Below are 11,039 nucleotides of genomic sequence, written 5' to 3' on the forward strand. Positions count from 1 at the left end.
GTAGATTCACACTGTGATTGGACCTTTAAAGAGAACTAAACACAGCATCTAATTATAGCAACTATACTGTTCTAAATGCATTCCTATGGCATGGAACAAAGTTGATTTTCATTTGTCAGGAGTGTGACAGTGACACTGAAAGATCCCATGTTTGGTAAATGCATTTTTATTATTCATTCCTTTTATGAAATTAGCCTTTAGTTAAAGTCACAGTCATGAACCGTGATTTTATTATTGCCGTAATTAAGTGGTATTAAGGTTTTTCACTATTTGACATTTTGTAAGACATGATAATATGAGAATGATATCATGAGAGTCATCGATATTTAGAAGAGAAAAACTCAAATGGATGTATCAGCTAAAAATACAACACAGCTTGGAGCACAGTAGCTTATAGTTAGTCTTAAAGACACAAAAAAGACAATTAACCATGAAAATATAATAAACAGAAAAAATTTCTAATTTATTTAATCAGGCATTTACATGAGGGTAATAAAGCAAACGGAAACCACTGACCACCAATCTCTAATCCAAAAAACCTTTTATTACTGCATAAACTTTTTCAATCCTACTATGAATGTTAACATTCTTCAGAGCAGGAACGCTGCAGCATGTTTGGGGTGTGGAATACTGTTTATGGGACAATGACAAATGGTTGGGCTGGATATACGACCAGAATGTCTGCACATTTCTAGAAAGTTCTGGAGTTTTAGGTTTTAAATCTTCTCTGGTTGATCACATTTAAATGTAACATGCTAAAAGTGTCTCTGTATGCGATCAGAGTATCATCTACAGGATGCATAACAACATTTACATCATGTTTCGGCCTTCAACCAGAGAAGACTCACCGGTGACTGCTGATTGAGATGTAGTGCAGCTACAGCTGATGCTTTTAGAAGTACACCGACTAAGGTGAACCCTTATCACCCTCTGCTTTTTTCTTGTCCTTTTTTTTCTTCTTTTCTTTTTTCTTCATTTTCTTCTCCTTCTTCTTTTTCTTTTTCTCACTCTTTGTTGATCCTGCATCATCGTCGTCAACCGTTTTTTCCTTTTTCACTTTGTATTTGTCTTTACTCTCCTCTTTACAGTCTTTGCCCTCTGGCTCGTTTTTGAGTTTGACATCTGTAGAACGAGGGCTTCTTTCGTCTCTGGTGTGCTTCCTGTCGGGACTGCGTTCCCTCTGGTCCTGGAAGACCCTTGAGGATGTCGACCTCTCAGGCCTACTGTGTGTGCCGTCTCGTCTGTGAGATGATGAGTGATGCTGGTCTTCATGTCTCTTAGCATCCCTGTGCTGCTCCTGTGACCCTGTTGTCTGCAAAGACAAGAGAGAAAAGCTGATGTTTCTTTCCCACAATTCAGTATTCTGTGTTCCAGATTAGAGTAAGTGATGGAAATGGCATTTATAGTGCCACCTTGTTCCTGTCCTTGCGGCTGTGACTTTCTACATGTCTCTCTGCACTGTTCAGATCGCTGAAGAACTCCTCACAGCGCTGGCAGAAGAAACCTATCACCGGGATCAAATCACCCCCACCTACAATCAAGACACATGAAGATACTTAAATAAATTGAACCAAAAGAACAAGTATCATTGGTTCAAAAGCATTCTGTGATATTTTAAAGATCTGGATCATGATAATTTTGCTTATTTATACATAAAATAATATTCGCATTCAGCATTTGCTTATTTAGGTCCAGTGGACATTAGCGAGGCAGCTGAAATCACATCTTTAAGTAACTTCTTTAGATGTGTTGCTCAAGTTGAAGGGCTCGATCAATACCTTCCTGTTTCAGCAGACCCTCCAGTTCCTTCACCAGGTACTCCTTCCTTTTCTTTTGAATCTGTTTCTCTCGTGTGTCTCGCTCCTTCTCGTCCATCTTCTAAAACAGTGAAGAGTGTTCACAGTTAGCTTGACATAATACTGAGTCTTTAAGAGTTGAGATGCCAGGCAGATTTCCAGACTCCTCATACCTTCTCCTGACTCTTGGACTCTTGATGAGAATGGCTGCTTCCGGAGCGATTACTCCTACTGTCATCTGTTTTGGATGCTGAAAACAGACACTAACACTTGAATGCATTCCAAGCACAAGGTTCTTGCGAAGTCTTCTAGGTCTTTTTTATCATTTCTTCAAATAGCTGACAAACATCAAGAACAAAACATGGCTATGATGCAACGCAGGCTCCTAAAATACACTTTCAAGAATCTCTGGACACAAATCTGCAGCTTAAAAGACCAATTAATTAATTCCAACCAATTACAGATTTCAATTAATGATCATTTCAGCATGTTTAGCTTTATACATTATCATTTTTAAAACCCTTTTGAAAATACTTTTTTAAACGTTTTAAAAACCTCCCACTGATATGGAGAGAATGTTCAGTACTCTAACTCTGCTGAAGTGATTGTAATATTTTCAATACTTGATAGTGCTTGGTCTTTATCAAACGTTCAAGTTTCACTTTAGATCAAAGTGACAACTAAAAAGCAGAAATCATGCTGGTTCTGACCTCTGGACAGTGCTTGCAACGCCTCCAGGGCTGGTTTGAGCATTGAGAGCGAGGCTGGAACTCCTTGTTCTCCCTTTTTTTCTTTTAGTCTGGCAGCCATTTTACAGATGTCAGACATGCTTGGATTCAGGCCGACGGTCCTCAGGAGGGTTCTCACCTTCTCGCATTCCTCTGGAGAGACTTTTGTGGTGCCAGAAGCAGCGGGCTGCACGCTAGCAGGCATGGCATGCACTTTGGGTTCCTGAAGACTGAGAGCCTGCTGTTCTTTACTGAGATGATGAACCGGAGACCTCACAGATCTCGTCTGGGCCAAGGGAACCGTCACAGCCTGAGGTTTGGATCGCTCCTCTTCCTCTCCATATAGGAATTTCTCTTCATCTTCAACAGTCTGGAACGCAGGCTTGGTTTCAGGCTGCTGGTTGGGTGTGTTCCAGGATAAGATATTGGAAAAGCTGCCGCTGTCTCCGCCAGCCGTCTCGTGCGGAAGCAGGGAACCATAGAAGTGTTCAGCAGAGATTTTAGGTTCTGGTTTGTGGAAGCCTCTAACTGCAGACTGATTTGCCAGAAACATTCCCCTTGTGTCATCAGCATTCTGTGTAGAAGACAAGGAAAGAGAATTCACATTACATGTCGAGAAAATTATGGTAGTTTAAATGGTCTGGAAGTCAACGAGATGAAATGTCAATGATAAGAATCAACAACAAATAAAAAAAAGTTCACTTAAAAATCGAGTAAGTTCCTAGTTCCTAAAAGTGTACCCTAAAGTTGCATTAAAGTTGATTTAAAGTTCAAATGTATTGACTGTTAAAGTGTCAAAATAAAGATAAAAATATATTTTAACAAACACATCTTAATCAGTATTTTTAAAAAGTACAAATTATTTTACAAATATAGATTTAAAAAAAAATCATAAATATCACACAAGTGTTTTTTTTTGACATTAATAGGTTATGTCAAACTACTTAATAAGCGTTTCAAGAATTTTCAAATTATTTACTAAAATATAAACTTTTTAAAAAACAATTAATAACCATGAACAGCATTTTTATGTTATAAATTTTTAGGTACATGATATGTTTTTTTTAATACTTTTTGTTTTTACCACTGGTTATTCCTTAGAGGTTTGCCATGATTTATGGTCAAGATTTCTCGTTTATGCTACCCACAACCTAATATACTTTTCTTTGCATATGGAAATTACATGACAAGCATGTGGGAATGACGTTTGTATGCAATTCCCTAAAAATATTTATATTATATTGTATTGTAAAACTTTAATATTATTACAGGTTTATCAAAGTGGATTCATGTAAAATGGTTTGGAAGGTGGCTTTTTTGGACAGTCTCATTAATAACATTGTTTTATAAAAAATAAAAATAAAAAAAGTAACCTTGTGTAGTGTTAATAAACATGATGTAATTGAACCATAAACCAAAAAATATAGAAACTTAAAACTTTCAGAGATTGTGTTATGCACCTGGTTTATAAGGAGGGCATTCTTGACCAAAGGCAGGTGTTTGTCTAGATCTTTGTTCTGTAGGATCTGTCTTAGTCCATGAAATTGATCAGGCATGGCACTACCACCAAGACTTATTCCACTGCTGGTGCTGCCAGAGCCTTCAACAGTCCCTCTGGAAGACTGTTTTGTCTGGCTGGGGCTCACACGTGACTGACTCTTACTGTGCGCTCCGCTCTTCCCGAGACTACGACTGCGGCTACGGCTCCTTGCACGACTTTTGGCCCTTGTGCGGCTTTTACCTCGGCTGCGACTACGGCTGCGCGTTCTGCTGCGAACACGGCTCTTTCCACGACTCCGAGATTGACTAAGACCCCGGCTCCTTCCGTGACTCCTGCTGCGACTGCGTGGACGGCTCTTCCCTCTGCTCCGACTCCGCGTTCGGTTTGGATGCTTGTCTCCTGTGCCACTGTCATTTTTATCTCCTGGCAGCTCAATCCGGTCACTTGCTTTCAGGATTCGTAGAAACTCTTCTGCCTTTTTCCTTTAATGAAACACAATGGAAATGGATTTAGGGTTAATTAACAATTTTATATGCACAGACATAGACACACACAAACATACACACATACAATATTGATAATAATAATAAAGGTTACTTGAGTGTCGAATATGCATATTAGAATGATTTCTGAAGGATCATGTGACACTGAAGACTGAAATAATGGCTGCTGAAAATTCAGCTTTGCTGTCAAAGTGATAAATTACTTAGAAAAAATAAATATTAAAAAATAAAAGTCAATTATTTTAATTGTAATAATAATTCAGTATATTACTGTTTTTACTGCATTTATTGATTAAATAAATACAGCCTTGGTGAGCACAAGGGACTTCTTTATTTAACATTTTAAAAATCTTTCCAAGTCTAATTAAAAACATAAATGTATCTGTATTTAAATGCAATGCATGGTTAGCAATTATGTCACAATTCAGATTAAACATAGACAAGCTCCTTGTTTAGCTCCTGATACCTGACTTCTTGGTTTTGATCATCTATACTTTTGGTTGACCAGTTTTGAGAAGAGTGACCAATCTGATTCTGATTTGAAGGTGTGAGCAGAGAGCTGATCAGCGTGGACCCACTTTGGTCAGTAGTGGGGCTGGTGAAGGGTCGGTTCTAAAGGAGAAAGACAGGAATGAAAGAAATATTAATATTACTACACACTGAAAAGTAACTTGGCCATATTCATATAACGATACAAGATTCATATAATATCCAGTACAAAAGTCTAGAGATCACAGTGAAAATCTTCATTGAGATTTCTGTGATTTAAACCTAGAAAGAATAGTCTTTAAACCCTACATTTTTAAGCAAAGTATGACAAAGTATTTAAATATTTGCAGGTCACTAATCAATCAAACAAATTGGTGCTATTGTAAATGCATGCTTTAAGTAGTTTTAAATGAAGCAAGACATGTCACACTGCTTGAAATTGCCTTTCAATTAACAACATGCAATACTAGTTTATTAAACTTTCATGCACTGCACTGAAAATTTATTTCTTACAGTGAATCCAAAGATACTGGATATATGCAATAAATTAGAGTTATAAATAGTGGATATAGCCAATGCTGCGAAAAGAAAATGCTGATTGGGTTTATGGCTGGACGGAAAAACACGAACCTCGTAAAAGGATTCCCTGTTGTAGTTGTCAATCCCTGTTCCGTACGGGCGTCCCGGAGGAGGAGGACCGGGCGGAGGAGCACAGTACCGAGGCCCCGGAGGAACCCCGAAAGGAGGGCAGAACGGCGGAGGTCCAAAAGATGCTGCAGGGTGTCCGAACCCTGACGGGGGTACCGGTGGCCGGCGATAGTCCGGGTTTGACGTACCTCGGTACATCTTTTGTGCATAAATATCTGATCAATATATGTGTAGTTGCAACGAGTTTATTTTTTCATTTACTCTCTAAGCTCTTGTGCGTCTACATAAGTCTGTGCGCGGCCACAGCGCCGCCTGCAGGACTGGAACCACAGACAGTAAAAGAAACCACAGCGCAGATCACAGAAATGCTTGACCAGCAGATGCCAGTTCAAAACTGTTTCACTTATAATTATGTAGATAATACGTGATAAAATAAAGGGTAAATTAATCAAAATGCTAATTAATCATAATTTATTTAGTATGTTAAATAAAGGCTTTGTACAAGTTTTATATAAATATAGATAGATAGATAGATAGATAGATAGATAGATAGATAGATAGATAGATAGATAGATAGATAGATAGATAGATAGATAGATAGATAGATAGTTCCAGTATTCTCATTATCCATAGCAAATAATAATCGAATACATTAAAAAAATATATTTATATATAAAATAATATAACAATTATGAGTTGTTAAATAAAATAAAATAAATAATTAAATTTATAATAAAATGTGTAATTATTTGAAATATATTGTATATTTTCTTTAAGGTAATTTGTGAAGCCAATAATAATAATAATACGAATACTACTACTACTACTACTACTAATAATAATAATAAAAAGCGAAAGCAAGAACTGATAAAATGTTTCCGGCATGTTTCTGGTCAACTACAGTAATTGTGAGGACCCCATTACAATATGTCCCTTCGCCTCCATTATGCCAACCTAGCGTTTCAGTATTTACAGCTGTTAGATAGAGTAATTTATAATGGAACTAACTGATACTCTTGATTCTTTGGAGGACCTTGGGTAAGTGAATCAAACCTCTCGTTGTCATTTTTTTTAAATTAATAGCCGGTTTTTATAGTCGGTTTAACGGCAGAAATCTGAGCTCGTGCTTGAATGTTCCGGGACGCCGGTGTTCTGCGTTACCTGAGAAACAGAACCTATTTCTCTGTTCTGAATTAATTTTTGATTTCCCGCGATTTGTTGTCTGTCATATTATAATAGATCTGGGGATGTTGGCACACGTGTTTGAGAGCACGATTTATATAGTCAATGAAGCTTGGGCCGTGCAGCGTCAGCAGTGCTCAAAAATCTCAAATATCTCCTCTGCCAAAAATAGCCTGACTCATTATAGGCTAAATGAGCACACCTCTTGTCACCACATGCCCAACTCCCAATGTGTCAGACGAGTTCATTCTAGAATCAGTGAAGGACTGGTAGGAATGGGTCGTGTTTGTGTGAGAATAAAGATGTTTAGATGTAATAGCTCAATTATTGGTAATGCTGTTTGAGGACCAGAACTAAATGTGGTATAATGTCGTATTTTCTTAATTGAAAGCGTTTAGCTTTTATAAATGTATACAAGAGGTAAGTTTGCTTAGCTATTGCACTGTTCACGTTCACCTAAATAGCAGAAGCACTGCAGGATGACCCAGAACCATATCGCAATGCAAGCAAAAGCAAATAAACTGCTCAGAAAACTGTGTTTGTGTGTGTTTGCAGATACCAGGGTCCTCTCCTTGAGGACGGAGCTCTTGAGACAGCTTTGACTGGTGGCGCTGCATCTCCAGAGTTCACTAAACTCTGTGCCTGGCTTGTGTCTGAGCTGAAGCTCTACTGCAGACTAGAGGAGAATGTGCACGCGACCAACTGTGAGTGTGATCCTACATATCAAATATAATCTACGGGACCATGGAAGTGTCAGTCAGAGTGTGAATTCTGGGTTTGTTTTGGTGTGGCTTGTGCAGGTCCGAGCGAAGCTGAGGGGTTTCAGCTGGAGATGAGTGGTCTTTTAGCCGAACTGTGCTGTCCGTATCCTGCTCTAGTCACCGGAGAGGTCACCAAACGTCTGCTGAATGCAAACAACTGCCTGTTACTACTAAGTATGTTAACAAGCTCATGGGGGTGTTGGTAAATTTCTAAATAAAATGAACTATATATATATATATATATATATATATATATATATGTATTATATTTTTTTTATTTTATTTTTACTTGATTTACTAAAATAAGTATAAATTACTATACAATTAACATGAACTATGTAGACATTAAAATTACTAGAACTAAAAAAATAAAAAAATAAAAGACTAATTCAAAAATAAATAAAACTATTATAGTGTTCCAGTGGCGAAGTAACATTGTTTCAAGATCCTCTATCAAATATTTTTCAAACTCCTACCTTTCTTCCAGGCTTCTTGCTCTCCGAGCTCGAGGCGTCTAGGATGATTCTGGTCAACCAGCCCCAGAAGAAGGTGCAAGAGACCGGCGGCAGTAAAGTTTTCATAGAGCTGAAGAGCATCTGTATGGCTCTGGGCATGTCCAAACCTCCCGCCAACATCACCATGTTCCAGTTTTTCAGTGGTATTGAGAAAAAAGTGAGGTTTATGAACAGGCAGTTTATGTTAATATAATAAATGTGCGCACACGCATTGGTTCACTAATGGATTTGTGCAGAAAACCACTGTGCTTTCTCACCAGTGTTATTTTAGTATTGTTTATATACTAATATAATATTTATTAATATGATGAATTAGCTTTTACATTTAATGTTTTAGTTTTCATTTTAATTTGAGTTTTTGTCATTTTTAGTAAAATAAATATATTAAGCTTACTACATAATCTTAAAACTATTTTATTTCAGTTATTAAGGAAATGTGATTTTTTATTTGCATTTGTTTATCTGCTATTTATGATTTCAGCTTATTTTCAGTTAATTAAAACATATTTAATAGTTTTAGTGAAAAACAGTTTCACACTTTTAATTCATGATTTTTTTTTACGATCATATTTAAAGCCAATTCTAATTATTAACTGTTGTTACACATTCCATTTAGAAGAATCCAGTTTAATCAACATTAGAATCATGCAACTGTTGTGAAGCTTATGTAATATTGTATTCAAGTCTTTTTTGTTCATATAAGAATGCATGTGCATGTTTATTGGTGAGTCATTGTTTGTTTGCACAGTAAGCCAGTAGGTTCTAATAAAAGGCATTGTTTCCCACAGCTGAAGGAAGCTTTGTCCAAGGTCCCTCCCTCTCATATAGGAGAACCTCTACTGAAGAAACCACTGGGCCCTGTACATTGGGTAAGCTCTGCTTTTGATTTTAATCTTCTAAAAGCACTAAACTAACAATTTTAAATTTAAAACTGAGTTCAACTCACCTGCACATTTTAATTAGAAGTGTGTGTTTTTTATCTCCAGGAGAAAATTGAAGCAATAAATCAAGCACTTGTGAATGAGTATGAAGTCAGAAGAAAGATGTTGCTAAAACGACTGGACGTGACGGTGCAGTCTTTTGGCTGGTCGGAAAGAGCCAAGGTACAAGAATCTCTCGTTTTACTTTATGTATAACATTAAACAAGAAGTCTACACTGATTAAACTAAAACAATGAATAAAAAACGTGACCTGAATTCAACTTGACTTTGTAATTCTATGCAGACACATGTTGAAAGAGTTTCGAAAGTGTACCAGCCTCTCCGTGTGGTGCTGGCCACTAAAAGCAGAGTGTCTGTGGCTCACCTGTTTGCTGCTAGAGAAGATTTATCAAAGATCTTGAGAACCAGCAGTGGTCGCATCAGGGAGAAAACCGCCTGTGCCATCAACAAGGTGGGTTCATTTTGAATGTATTTTCCCGTTCTTTTAAACCGTATGTAATCTTTAACTGTAGCTGCACTATTTCAGATGTTAGAGGTTGGCAAGATTTTGAAATGTTTTTGAAGGAAGTCTCTCATGCTCACTAAGGCTGCGTTCAATTGATTATAAATACAGTAAAACAGTAATATTGTGAAGTATTATGATTGTTTTATTAGGTCCTGATGGGTCATGTTCCTGATCGAGGAGGGAGACCCAATGAGATCGAAGCCCCACCTCCAGAGATGCCCTCGTGGCAGAAACGGCAAGATGGTCCACAAGGGGGCGGTGGAGGACAGTACTACTCTGGTGGTGGTGGTGGAGGAGGAAGAGGTGGTGGAAGAGGTGGCTACGATCAGCAAGGAGGCCGTGGAGGTCATGAGAGAGGTGGAGGTGGCGGCAGAGGTGGGAGAGGAGACTACCGTGGAGGTAAAGCGCAGGGGAACTGGCAGGATGGCTCTGGTGGAGGTGGATACCAGGGCCATTACCAGGACGGGGGATATCGAGGTGGAGGCTACCAAGGAGGCCAGCAAGGACCAGGGTATCCGGGTGGAGGTGGGAGTTACCAGCAAGAAGGCTACTATCAAGATGGAGGACGACCCCAGGAGCGAGGAGGAAGGGGCGGGCGTGGGGGTAGAGGAAGAGGAAGAGGAAGTGGGCAGGGAGGAGGATGGGGCGGAAGAGGTGGGCAAAATATTAATCAAGGTGGGCAATTTGAGCAGTTCTTTCAGCAAGGTGGGCACCAGTATAACCAGGCCGGCTTTGGCCAGGGAAGACAGTTTACTAGCTGAAAAGAGACTGTTCCTGCGATCTACAGCGTCAAAGAGGAGCCACAATTCTCTGAGGGTGGGAGACTGAGAGAGAGAGAGAGAGAGAGACAGGCCTCTGAATGAGAGGATAGGCATAACATCTCATCATTCATATGGTGCCTGTGGAGTCTGCTTGCCAGAGATCTCCTCTGAATGAACAATGTGCTTCTGCATGTGTAAGGTTGGTTTAAATCGTTCCGCTTCAGGAATACCATTTAAACTACTTCAGTTATTTGGAAGTGCGTGCTTGGGTTGCCAAAAAAAATAGGATGAACTTTATGTTGCTGGGTTTTTCTTCTTCCTTCCTCATGATGATTGACTTCAGTCCAGTCTACTGCCTGATCTCGCTGCCCCGACAATCTGACGAAGCCTTATATTAGGAAGTCCTCAAACTTTTTTTATTCTAGGGGAAAAGTTACTTTAACATCATTAGTTCTCAATGTCCATCCTGTCATTTCACTGATTATCACATTAGTTAAACATTTTTTTCTTATCTCCCTCAGTGAGATTTTGGTAATGGGAGTAGAGGTCATGCTCACGTGTGAATGTTCATTTACTGACTGTGTGGAAACGCTGAGGTTGATTGACTGACATAATAAGAGTTTTTGCTGTTTTGGGAAAGAATGGATACAGTTCACCTTTACAATGTGTAAAGGTTTATGAATGATTAAATAAACCATAAAGAAAAGAG

The 11,039-nt window shown here is 38.5% G+C and overlaps 2 protein-coding genes across 2 annotated transcripts; one reads left to right on the top strand and one right to left on the bottom strand.

Annotated features, from left to right (window-relative positions):
- Positions 1-437: 437 nt before the first annotated feature.
- Positions 438-5,970, bottom strand: LOC127933231 (zinc finger protein 318). Its single transcript, XM_052530049.1, has 8 exons — positions 5,648-5,970; positions 4,995-5,140; positions 3,985-4,507; positions 2,507-3,098; positions 1,970-2,046; positions 1,779-1,878; positions 1,413-1,531; positions 438-1,312 (listed from the first exon to the last, which is right to left on the bottom strand). Exons 1-8 carry the CDS (start codon positions 5,861-5,863, stop codon positions 908-910), a joined length of 2,178 nt encoding a protein of 725 aa, XP_052386009.1. The 5' UTR covers positions 5,864-5,970; the 3' UTR covers positions 438-907.
- Positions 5,971-6,562: 592 nt separating this feature from the next.
- Positions 6,563-11,039, top strand: LOC128031742 (protein FAM98A). Its single transcript, XM_052620118.1, has 8 exons — positions 6,563-6,703; positions 7,403-7,551; positions 7,648-7,782; positions 8,096-8,280; positions 8,912-8,992; positions 9,110-9,226; positions 9,348-9,515; positions 9,719-11,039. The coding sequence occupies exons 1-8, from the start codon at positions 6,663-6,665 to the stop codon at positions 10,328-10,330; spliced, it is 1,488 nt and encodes a 495-aa protein (XP_052476078.1). The 5' UTR covers positions 6,563-6,662; the 3' UTR covers positions 10,331-11,039.

The sequence above is a fragment of the Carassius gibelio genome, chromosome A17 (genome assembly GCF_023724105.1).
Source record: "Carassius gibelio isolate Cgi1373 ecotype wild population from Czech Republic chromosome A17, carGib1.2-hapl.c, whole genome shotgun sequence".
In the NCBI taxonomy this organism is placed as follows: domain Eukaryota; kingdom Metazoa; phylum Chordata; class Actinopteri; order Cypriniformes; family Cyprinidae; genus Carassius; species Carassius gibelio.

What these genes read in the sequence shown, in the direction of transcription:
- LOC127933231 (XM_052530049.1), bottom strand. Translation starts at nt 5,863, where the DNA reads ATGTACCGAGGTACGTCAAACCCGGACTATCGCCGGCCACCGGTACCC. An exon ending in GTTGCAAGCACTGTCCAGAG is followed by an intron (nt 2,047 to 2,506) that starts GTCAGAACCAGC and finishes GTCTGTTTTCAG; the next exon opens with CATCCAAAACAGATGACAGT. An exon ending in GGGTCTGCTGAAACAGGAAG is followed by an intron (nt 1,532 to 1,778) that starts GTATTGATCGAG and finishes TCTTGATTGTAG; the next exon opens with GTGGGGGTGATTTGATCCCG.
- LOC128031742 (XM_052620118.1), top strand. Translation starts at nt 6,663, where the DNA reads ATGGAACTAACTGATACTCTTGATTCTTTGGAGGACCTTGG. An exon ending in GATTCTTTGGAGGACCTTGG is followed by an intron (nt 6,704 to 7,402) that starts GTAAGTGAATCA and finishes GTGTGTTTGCAG; the next exon opens with ATACCAGGGTCCTCTCCTTG. An exon ending in GCTGGTCGGAAAGAGCCAAG is followed by an intron (nt 9,227 to 9,347) that starts GTACAAGAATCT and finishes AATTCTATGCAG; the next exon opens with ACACATGTTGAAAGAGTTTC.